At 58.3% G+C, this 18,808-nt stretch overlaps 1 protein-coding gene across 1 annotated transcript in view; it reads left to right on the top strand.

The window, feature by feature from the left end:
* Window positions 1-18,808, top strand: part of LOC116832313 (alpha-1B-glycoprotein-like) — a 180,073-nt gene that overhangs the window by 73,126 nt on the left and 88,139 nt on the right. Inside the window, exon 7 of the mRNA XM_075070736.1 lies at window positions 8,627-8,917. Coding sequence (XP_074926837.1) covers window positions 8,627-8,917 — 291 coding nt within the window. The remainder of the gene's footprint in view (window positions 1-8,626; window positions 8,918-18,808) is intronic.

Genomic DNA, 18,808 nt, shown 5'->3' with positions numbered 1-18,808 from the left:
GAGATGCAACTCTCAAATCATGCACGAATTACTATCCGTTGCCATGTCTTATATACCTTACTTGTTTACAGAGATGTTCACAGGTGCTACAATTCATCATTTACAATTCATTAACTACCGGATCTTTTAATTAACTATATCCTTAACCCATGCTACTGACCCCCCCTTTGATCGATTACCTCCTGTACCACAAACAAAAGAACAAAAGAAAATGATAAATGATCACATGTACTTATGCTAGCTAGCAGGCCTAAGAATGTAAACTTCTGACCTCACGCCATATTGCCAAGTTACTTGGAGCTTTTCTCCCCCCGCCCCAACATATCTGTTTATGACAAGGGGTTTCTCCCGAAGGCCACATCTGCAGAAGCACAAGAAGCAATACACAGAAGCATGATTGTTAATATACACACAGCGTTGAATCATTACAGTAAAATACACCTCTTGTAACATGCCAATTGCTTTCTCACAGACCCTGAGCAAAGCACATATCTGGGGGAACACCCTGAACATGGTGAGTTCAGCTTGGGTGGGTGGTGGGCGTTCAAACTGGGGCAAAGAGTAAAGGTGTCAAATTCCTTCAGCTGGAGCGGAGCTGGAACTGGATGGCCTCCTCTCCCCATGCACTCAGCAGATCTAACAGCTCCGCATTGCTCCAAGCGGGGGGCTTTTGCCATGTCGAACCGCCATGGTCAGCTGGGAAGATGCAATGTGAGCTCTCCGCTGCAGAAACAGGAAGTGGAATTTCAAAAATTCCCAGGCCTTTAAAGCGGGAGGGGTGGATGGTTGTGTATCTGGCTGCCGGGCAGCAGAGTTCAAACTGCTGACCGGAGTGGTCAGGATGGACATTATGGGCCACCTCCTGGAGGCCACTTACAGTGACACAACCCAGCACGGTGTGGTCACTGACACTGTCACTAAAACTTTGCTGTGAAAAGCTCTGCGCCTCTCGTCAAAAGGGTTTTATTTTGTCAGCTAAACGGGAATTTTGTCGCCGAAAGTGGCACTATAGTGTGTACAGCTCCTCTGTTTTGTCGACAAAAGCTGCCTTTGGCTGACAAAACTATGTAATGTAGACAAGGCCTTAGAAACCTTCATCGAATTTCCAGCCTAAACTTGCTGATGGCCAGTTTATATCCATTTGTTCTTGTGTCCTGTAGTGAGGCACCCGGGCTCCCAGCTGCGCCTGAGAGGGCCGAGCCCCTGCAGACTCCGACGTGGGTGGAGCCACCGCTGCCCGTTCCCGCCCCCCGGAAGTCAAGGGGCAGGACAGGAAGTATAAAAGCATAGCCCCAGTGCTCACTTGGAGGCCGGCCGCCGAAGGGACCAGATGCAGCTGGCCGAGCTCCTGCCTGGCCTGAGCTTCCCCGTGCCCGGTATCCAGAGGAGGACTGGCCAAGCCTGCCCCGCGCCCGGTATCCGGAGGACTGACCGAGCCAGCCCCGCGCCCGGTATCCGGAGGAGGTCTGGCCGAGCCTGCCCCGCGCCCGGTATCCGGAGGAGGTCTGGCCGAGCCTGCCCCGCGCCCGGTATCCGGAGGAGGACTGGCCGAGCCTGCCCCGCGCCCGGTATCCGGAGGAGGTCTGGCCGAGCCTGCCCCGCGCCCGGTATCCGGAGGAGGACTGGCCGAGCCTGCCCCGCGCCCGGTATCCGGAGGAGGACTGGCCGAGCCTGCCCCGCGCCCGGTATCCGGAGGAGGACTGGCCGAGCCTGCCCGGTATCCGGAGGAACCCATGGTCTGGGACCCACCGGAAGACGCTGGCGAGACACAGGTACCCAGAGAGGGGGAGGTCGGAAGTGGCCAGGGGTAGCCGACCCTGGTTTGGCTCCCAGAGAGCCTGAACCCATGTCAGTGTGTTGCAGCCAGGATCCTACTGACATTAGCGAGTCTTGGCCGCTGCTAGGGCCCCGGGCTGGGACGCAGTGAAGTGGGAGGGCCTGCGTTCCCCCTGCCACTCGTCTAAGGGTGGCAGACTCCCCCTCTCGCTGGCCTCAGGAGGCCTTCTTTATAGACTTACTGTTTGAACTGCCGCTCGGCCCCTGCCTGAGGGCCTGAGCCCTGAACTGCTTAGTGCCCCGCCCTGACCCAGGGCCGGGTCTTTATAGACCACTTGTTTGCTCAGCCCCTGCCGAGGGGTCTGAACCCTGACCTATTTTGCTGTCTGTAGTGAGGCACCCTGGCTCCCAGCTGCGCCTGAGAGGGCCGAGCCCCAATGCCGGACGCTTACAGTCCACATTGGCACTCGCTGTAAATAACTCCCCTCCCTCCCCGGTATTTATCCCTCTGATGTGTTTCTAGAGAGCGGAGCAGTCGTATCTCCCCTCAGCCTTCTTTGGGTTCGGCTAAACAAGCCAAGCTCTCTGAGTCTCCTGTCATAAGGTGGGTTTTCCATTCCTCAGATCATCCTAGCAGCCTTTCTCTGCACCTCTTCCAGTTTTTGAATTGATCTTTCTTGAACATGGGAGACCAGAATTGCACACACTATTCCAGATGAGGTCTCACCAGTGCCTTGTGTAACAGTACGAACACTTCCCTGGGTCTATGGGAAGTACCTTGCCTAATGCATCCTAGGACTGCATTCGCCTTTTTCACGGCTGCATCACACTGGTGTCTCGTAGTCATCCTGTAATCAACCAATACACCCAGGTCTTTCTCCTCCTCTGTCGCTTCCAATTGATACGTCCCCAGCTTATAGCAAAAATTCTTGTTGTTAGTCCTTAAATGGATGATCTTGCACTTTGCTCTATTAAATTTAATCCCATTTCTATTACTCCAGTTTTCAAGGTCGTCCAGATCTTCCTGTATGATGCCTCAGTCCTCCTCTGTATTGGGAACACCTCCCAACTTTGTGTCAGCTGCAAATTTTTTTTAGCACGCACCCACCTTTTGTGACAAGGTTAGTAATAAAAATGTGAAATAAGTTTGGTCCCAAGCTAAGTTCCCTGCAAGCTGTGCAGTGGCACAGCCACACAGCAGCCTATTTAGCACCGCTCCAGCGCTTGGGGAACCCCCCTGGCTGCAACCTGCCACAGCTGGGGGAGGAGCCGCCCGAACCCAGCCCTGGCCCAGATCTGCTGGGGCTGGGGAAGAGGCACCTCTTTCCTCAGCCCAGGTGCTGCTGCCAGGAGAGAGAGCTGGGGGGAATCCTCTCTCCCCGCTGTAGCCCCAGAGCACATTCCTGCACCCGCAGCCAGAGCCCTCACCCCCCTGTACAGGGAGACTTTGACAAACCAGTAAAGTGCCTCAAACCACTACGGCTTATTGTAATAAGCAACCTAGTCAACAGGCTGTAAAGTGGCCATGCGGCTTGACCAAGGCAGGAGGGGAGGGGGGTTTAGGGTGCCACAGAAAGGGCAGCTTGACCCCACGTCCTTCCTGATAGGAATTGTGTTGAAGTTGCTGATATGCCCCAGGAATGTCTATTGGGGTCTCAGGGCTGCAGACTCTGGAAAAACCCACACCTGGTTAATCAATAATCAGAAGGAACCTATTGCTTGCCCCTTGGAACTGTTTGCTTGACAAGTTTTCTTTAAGGGATGTGTCGGTGTATTACTAATGTATAAATAAGGGGGAAAAGCTTGAGATGGGGGGACTCTGGAGGACTGGTTTCTCCCTCTGAATGCGTCTTGTGTTCCCCATCGGCAGACGGGCTGCCACTGTGCCACTCGAGAGCCACGCTCGGCTTTGGTAATTATCGAGGGTTGTGGGTGTTTTACTAATCTTGCTGCGGACGTGTGTAGGTGCTTAAGATGAAGTAAAGCTTAGTTTTACGTGAAAGCACTCTTGTGTTGTCCTGTTTGTGGCAGCCATCTATCGGTCGGGCGGCATAGATAAGAAAAATACAAACAAAATTATTTCTTCCAAGCTTATAGAAACGTTTACATTTTAAGCATAACTGAAATGTACTAATGTCAGGGACTTAAACCAGCATTAAATCGTGTTACAGCAGGTGACAGCCTGAGCACGTTCCCCCTGGTCCTTTAGTTCAAGTCGCTTTTCTCACCTTTGTTTGCGTGAATCGAAGTGCAGCGTCCGAGAAGGAGCCAAAGACCGGCCATTGGCCTTTTCAAGCGATAAAACAGCCAGCAACATCCGTCTCCCATTGGCCATCGGCGATCGCAGATACGTTTTAATGATCCTGAGCTTCGAAAAGCTCCGCTCACCACACACGACTGTGACCAGCAGCATGAGCAGAATCCTCAGAGCTGCTCACACATTAGGAGAAGTGTCCTGCAGCTCTGCCTCACGCGTGTGGTGGAGAACTTGGAGTGGGGAGCGCATCCCATATGGCAAAACGTGATGGATGTTGTCCAATTTGACAGAGAGGTCTTTGTCATTGATGTCCGAACAGTCCTCATGTGTCAGCCCCCGGTGAAGGTCCGTACAATGGCTCAGCCATGTTTTCCTGTCTGCCGGCAGCTTACTAAAGTTATACAACCCCACAGGTCTTTTCATGGTGCTTCATTGGTCCGAACCTTTCTGCGATAGACGCTTGAGCAGGGTCAACAAGAGTTAAAAAAAATTCCCACTGGCGTTTTTCTTCTGAAACATTTTACTTTAAACATTCGATTTTCCCTTTTGTTGCTAACAACAAAACCAGCCCCCCCCCAGTTTGACGCTCCCCTCAAGCCCAGCACCCAGGCGGTCGCCTACCCCTAACGCCAGCCCTGATGCCAGGGCATCAGGTTCACGCAGAGTTTCACTGGGAGTAGCAGAGACAGCAAGCGAGCGCCAGCTCTGGGCAGACTTCCCCTGTTGCGGCTTTATCAGCTGTTCCTTTAACGACTCCTTTATCCCTCCCTCCCCCTGTCACAGGGGCCGGAAACCGCAACCTTCCGACCCCCTCCCTGGTCCTGTCTCTGTCCCACACCACTGGGCTAAGAACAGCATCTGCAGCAATGGTACCTGAGAAGGAACTTGGCCAGGCCCCTCCACCTTCATGCTCCAGGGTGGGCACTGCACCCAGCCGGTCAGGAAGGAATGTCTGCTCTCCTCCATGGGAGAGGGTTGCTCCATGGGGGGCACTGTGTGTGTGTGTGTGCGGGGAGCCCTCCTCTGCTCTGAGCTGCGGCTCCAGGGAGGCTAGACGGGCCTGTTGGAAAAGGTCAGGGCAGCCTGGGCACCTCTTGAGATTCCCCCTGTTCCCAGCTGGTCCCTGGACTGGGCAGCTCCCATGTGGGGCTGGGAGGCGATGGGGGTGGAGGGGACCAGGCAGCTGCAGGAGGGGTTATGGTTTGCTGGTTATTGCAGGGAACTGGATTTGCCCTGACAATGGTAAACGTGGACTGGAGATTGCTGAGAAACCATCTGATGGGGAAGGAAGGGGCCGAGCGCATCATGGGCTTCCTGGTGCTGCAGCCCCCGGCGCAGTTCCTCATTCCCCTCGCACTCGGGCTTCAGGCTTGGCGGAGCTCAGCGCTGGGGTGTTGGTGACAGCACTGAGGGGACCCCACTGCCCATGGCGTCTGCTCTCACCGTCCTCCTCCTCGGTGAGTATCCGAGACAGCCAGGGCGTGTGCCCATGGGGGGATCTGAGCCCTGGGTGTAGGATCCAGTTGCTCTGGGATATGGCCCTAACGGCCCGTCTCCTTTCCAGGCTGCTGGCTGGCTGGGCAGAGCAGGGTATCGGGAGGTGAGTATCTGTGAGGAATGGGGCAGCTGGGGGAATTTCCACAGTAAGGACGAGGGACATGGATGTAGGGAGGGGTGCAGATTCCCCAAAGAGATGATCCTGTCAGATCCCTGTTCCCCTTCACACCCAGAGGTGGGGACTGAGACCTCGCCCCACTCATTACAGGGATGGGCACCACACAGGGTGAATTCACCTGCACTCAAAGCTCTGCCTCCCAGGAAATACAGAGTGAAGGCACCAGCCACCCCGCAGCGCCCTTGCACTGTGCCCAGGGAGCTGGCAGGAGCCCGGGGAACGGGTCAGGCAGAGCAGGGCTGTAAGACATGGACACGCAGAGGGACTGGAGCAAGGCCCTGTTGTGTCTCACCCTCGGCTTGCTGCACACGCGTGTCACTGCTTTGCTCGTGGGTCAGGCTCAGACCGGCCTGGTGTTTGGAACATCCCCTGAACGGCTTTGGGAATATCCTGTCCCCAAAGGGACTGTGTAGAGTGGAGCTAAATCCCCAGCGGCTGAGAGCGGTTTGGGGTGGAGCAGAGCCAGAGTTTGAGCCCAGGGGTGGGCAGGAAAATGTTAGAAGAACCGGGGGGGTTGCAAAGGTGTTTTTTTTGTGGGGGACGGATGGGAGGGGGGCTGTCCTGGGAGCTACTTGCGCAAAGGACCTGAATTTGGACCAGGAACCCCACAGGGGAGATCCCAATTCACTGAGTGCAGTGTGGAAAGGGCCAGATCTGATCTCAGCCCATCAGATTCAATCTGGAGTCACCCCTGACCGCAGCGGGGGCAGCGCTGAATTGACCCTGGAGAAGTGAAGGAATCTGACACTGGAAATCTCCTTTCCCCCTCCTGTGTCCAGGGCTGGCTCCAGACACCAGCTGAGCAAGCTCATGCTTGGGACAGCAGATTCTATGGGGCGGCTTCCGCCCAAACCTAGGGCGGCAGGGCCGTTTTGTTAGTTTTTTGTTCGTTGCTCCGGCCGCTCTGTAGGGGACGGAGGAGGGGAGCGCCCTGCAGCAAGCCTGGCAGGGCAGCCCGTGTCCTTCCCTCCCCGCCGACTGGAGCAGAGCGGAGCCCTCCCAGCAGGCAGCGCGGCGGTCGGGCCGCAGGGTGAGCACCCCACTGAAGCACCGGCTGCCCCCCTTCTCCCCCTCCCCCCACTAGACCAGGCGCACACTCGGCAGCACGGTCCCCCTGCACCCTGGTTCCAGCCGCCCTGTAGGGATTTTTTTGTTTTTTCCCCTGCTTTGCCGGCCGCTCCGTCCCCCGTCCCCCCGCTTTGCCGCTCCAGCTGCGCCATTTTTTGTTTTGTTCCCCCCGACACACACACACTTTGCCACTCTGGACGTGCTGTGGTTTTTTTTTTTTTTTGTCCTCTGCTTTGCCACTCCGGCAGGGCCCCCCCCACACCTTTATTTTTGCTTGGGGTGGCAAAAAAGCCAGACCCGGCCTGGCTGTGCCCCAGGGCAGGGCGGGGGGTGAAACGCTGGAGTGACAGATGGGCAGAGGATTGAGTCAGACGGACGCGGTTTGTGTCACCCCCACTTACTGCCTGTTTGTTTGTGAATCCAGAGGGGTCCCTCCCCAAACCCTCCATCTCCGTCAGCCCCGGTGGGGTGATCCCCGTGCGGGGAAATGTCACCATCCGGTGTCGCCATCAGCGCCTGGGCATGAGGTTCCTCCTCTACAAGGATGGAGATGGGGACTATCTGACTAACACAGACCCTGCTGGCTCTGAGGCTGAATTTCCCATCACCAGCGCCAGACGGGAGCACGGGGGCAACTACACCTGTCGTTATACCTACAGATCAGGAGGAACTGTCTACTCGGAGCCCAGCGACCCTGTGCAGATCATTGTAGCAGGTGAGGGGCCCAGCCTGGCACCTCGGCTCCCAGCCCCACACCCAGCCAGGCCCCAGGGGGTCTCAGCGAGCCCTGACCCAGCACAGGGGACACCTGGGGTGGAGATGAGGGAAGAAGGGACGAAGTCACTGGGGTGTTCCCCAGCCAGGGGGGAGCAGCAGCCCCTGGAGACTCGGAGAAGGGAGGCAACTTTAACGCTGCCCCTTGTGCGTAGGGACCGGGAGTAGCTATTAAATCCCGTGGGAATGACTGGGGCGGGGCACAGGGAGCTGTGCTCCGGGGGTGGGAGTGAGTGGGGCAGAGAGAGAGTCGCTCTCCAGGAGTGGGGGTGAGGGGGTCAGGGAATGGGGCAGGGTGGGGGAGGGGGAGCCCCGCTGCAGGTGGGTGTGGGTGTGGGTGTTAATGGGGCAGGGAGTGGGGCAGGGTGGGGCAGGGGGAGCCCCGCTCCAGGTGGGTGTGGGTGTTAATGGGGCAGGGAGTGGGGCAGGGTGGGGCAGGGGGAGCCCCGCTCCAGGTGGGTGTGGGTGTTAATGGGGCAGGGAGTGGGGCAGGGTGGGGCAGGGGGAGCCCCGCTCCAGGTGGGTGTGGGTGTTAATGGGGCAGGGAGTGGGGCAGGGGGAGCCCCGCTCCAGGTGGGTGTGGGTGTTAATGGGGCAGGGAGTGGGGCAGGGCCCCGGCCTATTAGCTCCGCGGCTCCTGCAGTCTCCAGCAGCAGCTGCTCTTCCCGCCCCCTGGTGGCACAGGCCGGGTACTGCAGGGAGTCAGGTTCAGTGTCGGGTCAGGGGCACTGCCAGGTTCCCTGTTCAACCCACTTTCCGGCTGAAAACCCGACACCGGCAACCCTGGGCCCTGCGGTGCCGGGCGCCTGAGACCAGCCCGTGAGTCGCTCTGTCCAGGGCAGGGAACGAGGCAGGGGCCACACACGGCATATGAGGATCCCAAGCACTAGGGAGCCGCGGCTCGTGTCTGTGGGGCTGGGAGCCCAGCTCGCAGGACGGGATTCTGGGTGGGGGGAACTCTGGGATCGGGGAGAGAATCTCTGCCCCGGGGGCCCCTGGATCTGACTGTGGCTGGGGGAGGACAGGGCTGGGTGGGTGCTTGGGTCTGGCTCTCACAGCCTGTCTCCTGTGCGCAGATCCCAGCTTACCCAGACCCAACATCTCCCTGAGCCCCACTGGGGTCACCGCCCCAGGGGCAAACGTCACCATCCGGTGTCAGGGTCCACGCTGGAACGTGAGGTTTTTCCTGCACAAGGCTGGAGACCTGAACCCACAGCGACACATGGACCCTGCTGGGGCTGCGGCCGAGTTCCACATCCCCACCATGGGCCGGCAGCACAGAGGGAGCTACAGCTGCAGCTACCGGCCCGGGTCAGAGCCCTTCATCTCCTCGCTGCCTAGTGACCCCGTGCAGCTGGTGGTAGCAGGTGAGGGGCCCAGCTCCACATCCCCGCTCCCAGCCCCACATCCAGTTGGGTCCTCAGCACTGCCCTGGGCCCAGCAAAGGGCTCACCTGCCCGGGGAGTCACTGGGGGGTTCCCCAGCCAGGAGGAAGCAGCCGCCGCTGGAGATTTGGGGCTGAGGGGGGATCCTGGTCCTCAGACATCTGTCCCCACTCTGGGGACACACAGAGGAGTTGGGGCCCAGGGACTGCTGAGCTGGCACAACCCACCCCCTGCCCCGCCATTATGACAATGATGATTGAAGCTGAGTTGCGTGGGGGGGAGGGGGAACATCGCTGTCTCTGTTTCAGCCGCTCCCCCCATCCTGACAGAAACCGGTTCTATTCCCACAGGGGAAACCAACCTGACTCAGCCTGGAGCGGCGCCGGCTCCCACCCGCTGGGGCAGCGCGGGGCCAGGTACGTGGGCTGGGGGGAATCACCATTGAACCAGCCCTGGAAGGTTCATGCTGCCCAAGGAGCCACCTCTGGGGGTTGGGGCTGGTTGAGCGGGACGGGGGCAGTGACTCTGGGTGCATGAGCCCAGAAACCAGGGGGAGGTGTTGGGGGCTCTGCTCCCAGGGCAGCACCAGCTGCTGATCTCCCCATCCGAGCTGCTGAGAGATTCTCCCCTTCCCCCCACAGCAGCCCCCCTGGGACACCCAGATTTCACTTATGCCAACATCACCCGCCTGGGGCTGGGCGCCGGGGTCCTAATCGTCCTGGGGCTGATCCTGGCTGAGGCCTATTACAGCCGCCCAAGGGGGACACCCTAGGTGAGGTGGCCCCCCCTTCTACGCCTCTTGCTCCCCGCAGGGGCTGGGCCCAAGGCGACATAGGATCCTCTAACTCACTGACTCTCTGCACCCCCAGGAGCCTGGATCCAGCTGTGTGGTGAAGAGAATCTCCCCAGGAGACAAGCTGCTTCCCCTCGGGGGGCTGAGATGCCAGTACAACCCCCCTGCCCCCAAACACCCCTGCTTGGAGGATCCGCCCCGACTGCTCCCAACCCGACGGTCACACCCCAGGATCGAACACCTACCCCCAGCCTAGAGGGTGCTGGGCTGAACTCACTAGACCCCACTGCCCTCCCAGAGTCAGGGGGAGAACCCAGGAGTCCTGGCTCGCAGGTGGATGCAATAGACAAGGCAGCTGCTGATGCCATCCAGACTAGGGGGTTCAGGAGCAGTGTGGGGTACAAACCGACCCCTAGATGCAGGCGGCTTTTATTTGGGGGGGAGGGAAAGTGGACAAGAGTAGAGTGGATGGGGTCAGGGGCAAGCGTGAGGTGCCGGACCTCAAGCGAGGGCGCCCCTGGCAGTAGCACCAGCTACTCTGGAGGGGGGAGCTACCGCGGGACACCACTAGGGGGAGACCTGGCTCCATGGAGGGGCATCCACCAGCCATCATATCCCCTGGCTATGTACAGCCCCGTGCACCCTGCCTGAGTTGAGGGGGGTGTCACTCCTTGTCCCAGGGGACTGTCCTGGCGAGCTCCTGCAGCTTCTCTTGGTAAACCTGGGCAAAGCGCTTGCTCTGCACCGTGGTGAAATGGTTCTTCCAGTCACTGACGACCCCTGCGAAGCAGAGACACTGGATGGGACAGCGATTCTGTGTGGCGGGGCCATCCCCTGCTGGGAGAGGTGGGGCTGGGGAATTGGGGAGCCCCCCCACCCCACATCCAGTGTTCCCACCCCGCTCCCCACAACGCCTCCCACTGGGAGAGTATTTCCATAGCAGCTGTGCCACGTGCCAGAAGGTGGGATTAGGGTATAGGGCACTGGGCTGGGGGGGTCAGGCCTCTTGGTTCTATCTCTGGCTCCAGGAGGGGAGTGGGGTCTAGCGGTTAGAGCTGGGGGGCGGGGGCTGGGAGCCAGGACTCCAGGGTTCTAGCTGACGCTCTGGGAGGGGAGCGGGTGACTCCATATTGCTTTGTGGGAAGCTGGGACCAGAATCTAGCCTTGATCCCACCGCAGTCAGTGAGGCCCCCATCCCACCTCCTTCCAGCCTTTGGGCCAAGGGCAAGTCCCCCTAGCAGTAGGCCCCTGCCTGGGTGGAGCCCCTGCGGGGGAACCAGTCCCGGACCAGGCGTCCCTTTTCCTTCCCAATTGTCCTAGGAACCGGCCAGTGCCAGCACTGGGCAGGGGCTGTGGGACCGTGGGACAGAGTGGAGGGAGCTGTGGATGCTGCTGGGAGCCAGGGGAAGTGGCCCACTTGCCCCAAGACTCATCAGACGCCCCTTCCTTTGGGCAGCTCTGGTTGTCCCCCCTCTTCTGCCCTTTTCGCAGTCACCCCAGACAGGCGCCACCTACCCCCGTTCACGAGCTACACCCCCCAGGCCCAGTCTGGCTTCACACACCCAGATGCTCTGTATGCTTTGGGGCCCCTCGTACAACCCACAACCCGGTGAGCACCCACTGAGGGCTCACTTCCTGTTTAAAGGGGTATTGCCCTATTTCTACTCACTGCAGAGCCACCTCGCACAGCAGGATGGGGATATCTCCCCATGTGTGACCAAGGGGCAATGCCCTATAATATTATTATGAAGCCTCAGCGTGCCTCAGTTTCCCTCTGTCCTTCGTATGGCTACCGGGGTTGGGGGAGGACTAGGGTTACAGCTGCTCTCGGGGGCAGCGCGGTCCCGGAGGTGTGGGTGGCACCAAGCTGCCTGGGGCCCTAGGGAACTGATTGAATCCGACCCAGATCCAGAGGGACGCCAGAGGGCCCGAACTTGAACCATCCACATGCAATGGCAGGAAGCACCGGTGAACTCAGCTACTGTGTCTTCATGGCAATGCAAGCCCAGGGCTTGAGACCAGGCTCACATCTACTCCCCACCCTTTCTACACACCCATCGCACTCCCCCGGGGCTCAGATCCAGCGTCCCAGCACCCCACGGGAGTGCAGGGTCCCAGCCTGAGTCAAGTCGGGCCCCCAGGGTTCAAGTCCTATTGCTCTGCAGTGTAGACACAGCCCCACTGGGCTAATGCTCTGGGAGTTCTCCAAATGTAGTCCACAATCCCCTGGGCCGGGGGCCTGCGTCTACACAGCTGAGCAATCGGGCTTGAAACCAGAGTCCCGGCTTGACACAGTCTCGTGTTAAAGGAGGGCGCTAGGATGCCTGGGTTCAACCCAGGATTAGGAAGGAGTGTAGACGCTCAAGATAGGGGGCGGGTCACTCCATTTCTACTAACCCTGGGTTTATGCTGCAGTGTAGACAGACCCAGCCCGGAGTCGAAGCACAGGGAGGCGGCCGGCGGAGCAGAAAGGGTCCCCCCAGGTGCTGAGAAAGGGGCTTTGTTCCTCCCACTTGCCCCGTTCAGTTGGCACCCATTGGTGGGAGGGGCTGGTGTGGAGGGCACAGCGGCAGGGGTGTCCCACTACTGCGTCTGGGGTGGCGCGGCCTGGCTAGAACCCGCCCAGAGGAGGCAAGGGCGGATGGGGGCAGGTGCAGTGGGGCAGGGGCAGAGGCAGGGGCACAGAACCACTCATGTGCCCAGCTTTCCTCAGGGAAAGACCCTTGCGTGGGCCATGAAGTCTCCGGGCACCAGGCTGTAGGTAGCCGGTGGGTTGTGCCTCGTGGCCCGAAAGGAGGTGTCTCTGCCATGCAGGCCAGGGCTTCAGCAGCTAAATCCTTGTCCAGGAAATGGCAGATCCTCCCCACACTGCCCAAAAGGTCCTGTGCAGGTCAGGGGGAAAGAGAGCAGGGGAGCCATGGCCTCAGGGACCGGAGGGGTCAAGGGCTATGTGCCCTGACGAGGGATGTGCCCACCCACCACTGCGTTCTCCTGGCCCCCTCTGCTCCCAGATGGTCCGAGCCCCTCCCTTCTGCCCCCAGATTCCCTGCTGCTGGGATCCCCTCCCCCTCCATTCCTAGCTCCCCCCAGCCCCTCCCTCTGCCCCCTAGGTCCCTCCTCTGCTGTCCCCTCCATTTGCAGCCCCTCTGACCCCCCCACCAGCTCCCACCCACCCCTGGCTGGGATTCCCCCCACATACTATCCAGGGACATGCTAGACTGTACCCTAGCCCCAGGTCCCCAGCCCCCCTCCCCTGCTAGACTCCCCTCCATCTTCCTCCTGCCCCATCTGCTGCAGCTCCTCATCGCTGATCCAGAAGACGTTCTCATGGCCCCCCAGCCCCAGCCAGTCCTTGACGTGGTCGAACCATGAGCCAAACTGAACTAGAAACAAGAAGTAGGTCACCAGGGGGAATAGCCCCACAGAGTAGGGGAGGCTTCTGACCCCAGCCAGGAGCTTAAAGGATTTGACTGGGTGCTGAGACCAGAACCCAGCCCTAGCCCCAGTGCAGTCAGGAGTGACTCTGGATTGACCCCAAGGGAGCAGAGATCAGAACCTAGCCCCTAGTCTCCAACAGGGCACGTACTGCCCAGTCACTGTGGTTGCTGTCCGTGCAGCTGATGGGACGTGCGCACTCCAACGCTGAAGCATGGCCCAGGGCAGGGTGAGTGATGGAGCTAGACTCTGTAGCTCTGGGAGAGGCTCGACCCCTCTGTAGAGCAGCTGGGAACATGCAGGGGCGGGGGACCTACAGAAAATACCAGTTTTCTGACAAAAATGTGAAAATAGGAGTATTTTGATTCTGAAGTGCAGCTGCAATGCCTCATGGCAGCTGTTGTCTGGGTGCCTTGTGTCCCCATTCACATCTATGGGCTGGACTACGTTTCCCATGATGCACCATGGGCTCTCCTCTCAAAGTGGAGGTGGTACACCATAGGAGTGCCTGGCTGTGGTGCACCATGGTAACTGTAGTTCAGTGGCCTCCTTCTCCTTTACAAGCCGGGTGCCTTTGCTGGACCTCATCTCCCATGATGCACCACAGGCTTCCCTCTGGGAGGGAAGGTGGTGCATCATGGGAGTACCTGGCCATGGTGCATTATTGGAGATGTAGTCTGGCTGGAGAGCCCGGCTCATTGAGGGGAATAGGGACATGGCGAAGGCACCCAAACTACAACTCCCATGATGTACTGCAACAGCATGGCAACAGAGCTAGACTGCAGTGTGTCATGGGAATGCCTAGCTGTGATGAAGTTGGGGATTTTTGTAGTGTTTTACATGAATAGTGTGTGTGCGCCTCAGTTTCCCTGTGTGCTGTGTGTGTAACAAGGTGGTGGGAGAGGATTGTTGGGAGGACCAGGTGTGACCTGGCCTGGCATCTGGGACCCCCGGACAACAGCCTGGAGATGTGGTGCTGTAATAAGTGGTGACCTGGTGTCTAAGAGGCCCACCCCAGCTTGGCAGCCAGTCGATTCTGGCGAGTGGGAGGACAGTGGGCTGAGGGGAGAGGACCCCGGTGACCTGACCAGCGGGTTCCAGCCAGAGGGGAACAAAGAAGGGAAGGGCGGGACCCCCAGCAACCTGTTTACCTGTAGAGAAGACAATGGACAGAGGTGGGGCTTGGGGCTGGTGCTATGAGATGCCCAGCTGGGAAGCAGGGGGGCTCTGGGCTGGAGAGGGGGAGCAGGCAGAGCCCACCTGGATGCAGGGGAGACTGAGATGTGCTGGGCTGAGGGAGGCCAGGCCTGAGGCCCTGAGAGTTTCCTGTGCTGGGTTCAATGCTCAATAAACCCTCCTGTTTTACGCTGGCTGAGAGTCGCTCTGGGCTAGAGATCAGGGTGGCATTATTCCCTCTGGGAGTGGAGGCCCCGGGGGTCCGGAGCGAGTGGACTCCCTGAGGGGGCCCATGGCAGAGACAGACGTGCTAAGGCTCAGAGAGGTGCGGCTCCAGGAGGTGGAGGGGCCTGACCTCGAGAGAGCGTGGACCCCCGAGAAGGGCTGTCGCACTGAAAGGGGCACCACCCACGGACCGCACGGGGCCACGAGTGGGCACAACCTGGGAGTCTGTGCCAGAATCCCCCATGGCCATGGGGCAGATTCAAACTGAAACATTCAGGACGGGGGAATCCAGGTGCCCCTAATCATGGGGGGCAGCTTCCATTCCCCCCCCTCAGGCCCCGACCCACAATGTTCCCTCATGTTCTCCCACCCCCAATATTCCCCTGCCCCTCCCAGCCCAGGTAGGTGTCATTTCCTAGAGGGAAGCCTGGCGCCAAGCCCACTGGAGACACGGGGAGAGGGCGGCTATCTTAACTGAGGGCAGGAGGGATGGGTATTTGAGGGGAAATGGGGCAGAGGACAGGAGTATGAGGCGGGATAGGCCGTGGGGGGGAAGGGTGTGAGGGGGGGCAGGCTGAGGGGGGAGTGAGGAGGGATAGGCCATGATGGGGACAGGGTCCCTCGGGGAGACTTGAATGGGAATAGACCAGGGGGCAGGATGGGAGATAGGGGGGCAGGCAGAGGTGGGGGGTGTTAGTTGTGGGAGACAGGCCGGGGAAGGGAATGACTCTCCTATGCAGCAAATCTGCTGCTTGTGACCCTCCTGCTCTGTGCTGTTACCAGCGCAGTGTCAGAGCAAAGGACAGATGATGGCGAGACCATCATGCCTGGGTCCTGGCTCCCAGCCCCCTGCTCTAACCACTAGACTCCACTCCCCTCCCGGAACTGGGAATGGACCCCCCTGACCCCAGATTCCTGCTGCCCTCTAGCCAATGGCGTATAAACAAAGCCTGTGTCACGTCCCTCTCTAGGGGTCCTGGCCACATAACCACTGACAGTGTCTCCTCCAGCTCGGGGCAGGGTCTCTACGGTGGCATTAGAAGGTCCCTAGGTCTCTCCTGGCTGGTGACCCATTGAGGGCCCAGGATGGAATTTCTCTGATTTTCTTTTGAACCCAGTTTATTTAATTCACACGCTGAGAAAAGCCCCTTAGAACCAGGCATCACAGTGTAAACCTGTCATCACCGCTCAGCTATGGTGCAAGGGGCAGCAAACCCAGGCATCCCCCATCGCACCTGCTCCTCACTCAGTGCCACAGCTCTGTCGCAGATGGGCAGGTTGGCAGGCTGAGCGGGAAGGCTGCAGAGTCAAACCCTCCAGCACCGGGAAATGCCACAGTTAAGTTTTCCTTAACTCTGCCCCCTTTAATTGCATGATCATGTATTAATTTTACTTACATGGGTCACCAGCCAGCTTTGAACTCAGAATGCAACAAAGCAGGCGGGGTGTTTTGAGTGGATGGGTGCGGGGCGGGGGGGGCATGTCTGTGAATCTGCATGGAAATACGGTAGAACCTGAAGGTTGCAAATACCTCGGGATTGGAGGTTGTTTGTAACTCTGAAATATTCGCTACTCTGAACAAAATGTTATTTTTGGTCTTTCACAAGTTTGCAACTGACCATTGACTTCATACAACTGAACATGGACTTGGCACAGCTTCAAAACTTTACTATGCCGACGAAAAATGCTGCTTTTAACCATCTAAATTGAAATGTAACAAGCCCAGAAACAGTTTCCCCTTTTCAAATCTTTCTTTTTAAACTTTCCCTTTATGTGTTTAACACTTTATTTTAACACAGAGCTGTTCTGTATTGGGTGTGTTTTTTTAAATTACCTCTGCTGCCGTCTGATCGCTCACTTCCAGTTCCAAGTGAGGGGTGTGGTTGGTTGGTCAGTTTGTAACTCTGAGGTTCTACTGTAGTGGTCAGTGGAAGATTGAAGACAAGACCCTGTGGTCTCCTGGCTCCCAGCCCGATGCACCTTCCTCAATGCTGCAGGGTGCACTGAGGGTGACTTCTCCCCACAAAGACATAGAGAAGCTGGGAGCTGCATGATACTTGGCCAGACCGATGGGCCCAGGGTTTCCTGGGTTTTGCAGGGACCTCTGCTTGCTTTGGCTACCCTAGATTTCACCTGCAGATTAGAGACAACATGTGATGGACACAGGAGGAGATGACATGTCATCAACTTCCTGTAGCTGGAGCCACCAGCTGAGTTCCTTATTTGGCATCTGCTCTCATCATCCTCTTCCTCAGAGACTCAGATAAAGCTAGGGCATGTGCCCTGGGTGGAGGGGAGGCAATCTGAGACCAGGGCGTGTGCCCATGAGGGTGGGGGATCTGAGACCAGGCTGTAGTTGCTCTAAGATCTGGTCCCTAATGCGCCGTCTCCTCTCCAGGGTGCTGCCTGGTGGGTGGAGCGGGAGGAATAAAGAGTATAGCGCTGCTGCTGCTGCGCTAGGGCGCCAGTGTAAACAGGGAATAACCTTCGTACGCAGTGACTGACCTCCGGAAGCTTCCCATAATCCTTTTAAGTGAAGGTCCTGCTCTCTGTTTTGTTGTGAACTCCGGGCTCCAGAGCTGCTTATCAAAAAACCAAACACAACTCCTGTTTGCTGTGAATGAGCAGAGGCAGGGGGGGCTCCCTTTGGAAGGGGAGGGAGGGGGCTTGAGGAGAGAAGCAGCAGCGGTGGGCGGGAGAGACGGAAGAGGGGGTCCATTTCGGTGAGGCTGCTTATCTGGTCTGTGAGGGAAAAAACAAACAGCTGTTGTTTGCTTTCAGTGAATGAGAGAGGGGTGGGGGAGAGGGTCGGAACTTGCAAGGCAGCTGCGCACACGGTGTTGGCTACTAAAATCCACTATCTCTGTCTCCCGCACACTCCCTGTCCCACTCCACCCCAACCTCCCTTTTGAAAAGCACGTTGCAGCCACTTGAACGCTGGGACAGCTGCCCATAATGAACCGCTCCCAATGCCGCTGCAGATGCTGCAAATGTGGCCACGACAGTGTGCTGGCAGCTGTCAGTGTGGCCAGACTGCAGCGCTTTCCCTACTCAGCTGTACGAAGGCAGGTTTAACTCCCAGCGCTGTACAGCTGCAAGTGTAGCCATACCCTGAGAGTGCCAATTCAGGACAAATCGCTTAAACAGGGGAGTTACAGCCCAAGGCTCAGGGGGTTTTCATGGCTCCTCAGCCTGCCCAGCTCCAACTCATGCTGACACTATTTCTCTTTCTCCTCCAGCTCATGGTGATGCTGTTTTTCCCGTTCCTCCTGATCCTGCTTCAGTTCTTACCTGCTTAACTCGAGCTCTTCCCATCTCAGCTCCCTGTCGTATTCCAGCCGCATCCGTTCCAGGGATGGGGAGCTTCGCCAGGACGATCCCCTGCTGGCCGCCAGCCCTTGTTCAGGTCATCCCCTCTCTGCCAGAGTCAAGCTGCAGACTCCTCCGCCCCTGGGACTGCTCGCTGCGATCCCCTGGGGGACCCTGTTACTGCAAAAATCCTTCTCTCTGTTCACACACTCCCAGGGGTTAATCGTCTTGCAGGCACGGACAACAGGATCCTCCCCAATTAGATCCATCTTGGGGTCCCAGGGGGACCACAGCGCCATTGGGGAATCAGGCCCCATCTGAGCTTCCCTCCATTCCCCAGCCAGATCCTGAAACTCTCTCTCTCTCTCCAGCATCTGCTCTCCCAGCCTTTGTTCAGCTTCCCGGGCAGAGGTGTCACCTGGCCTCTGACCCCTTCCTGGGTTCTCACGTTACATGCTCAGGCATCTTTCCTCAAGGCCAGTCTCCCATCCCCCCATGCAGATCGTCCTCCCAGGCCAACCTCCCTACTCAGCATTCAAAGACCATATCAAGAACAGTCCCAGTTTGTCACAGCCTCTAGGTCCCCTCGGCCTCTCTTTGCCCTGCCCCAGCCACCCCTCCATGGGTTTCTTGCAGATGGATCCGCACTGTTGCCCTGCTGAGGGGTGGGGGACCCCGTGTCTCTTGTGTAAGCAGAGTCAGGATGAGCTCTACCCTGACATCTGGTGGAAAGAATTTCAGAGAGTGTATTTGCACAGGCACGCCTACCCCATCCCAGGCTGCCGAGCTGTGGGACTGCTTTGTGACAGAAATGACTCAACCTCAGTTGGGTGGTACTTGCTAGACATGGGTTCCAAAACCCAGTGAAGGGAGAGAGGTTGGGGACAGGTATTTGTGCCTGGTGGTGAAGGCTCCTTGTGGAGCTAGAAGCACCA

Source organism: Chelonoidis abingdonii, chromosome 11 (assembly GCF_003597395.2).
Source record: "Chelonoidis abingdonii isolate Lonesome George chromosome 11, CheloAbing_2.0, whole genome shotgun sequence".
NCBI classification, from domain to species: Eukaryota; Metazoa; Chordata; order Testudines; family Testudinidae; genus Chelonoidis; species Chelonoidis abingdonii.
Note: the sequence above shows the minus strand (reverse complement) of the source record. Positions and strands in the feature narration are given on the sequence as shown.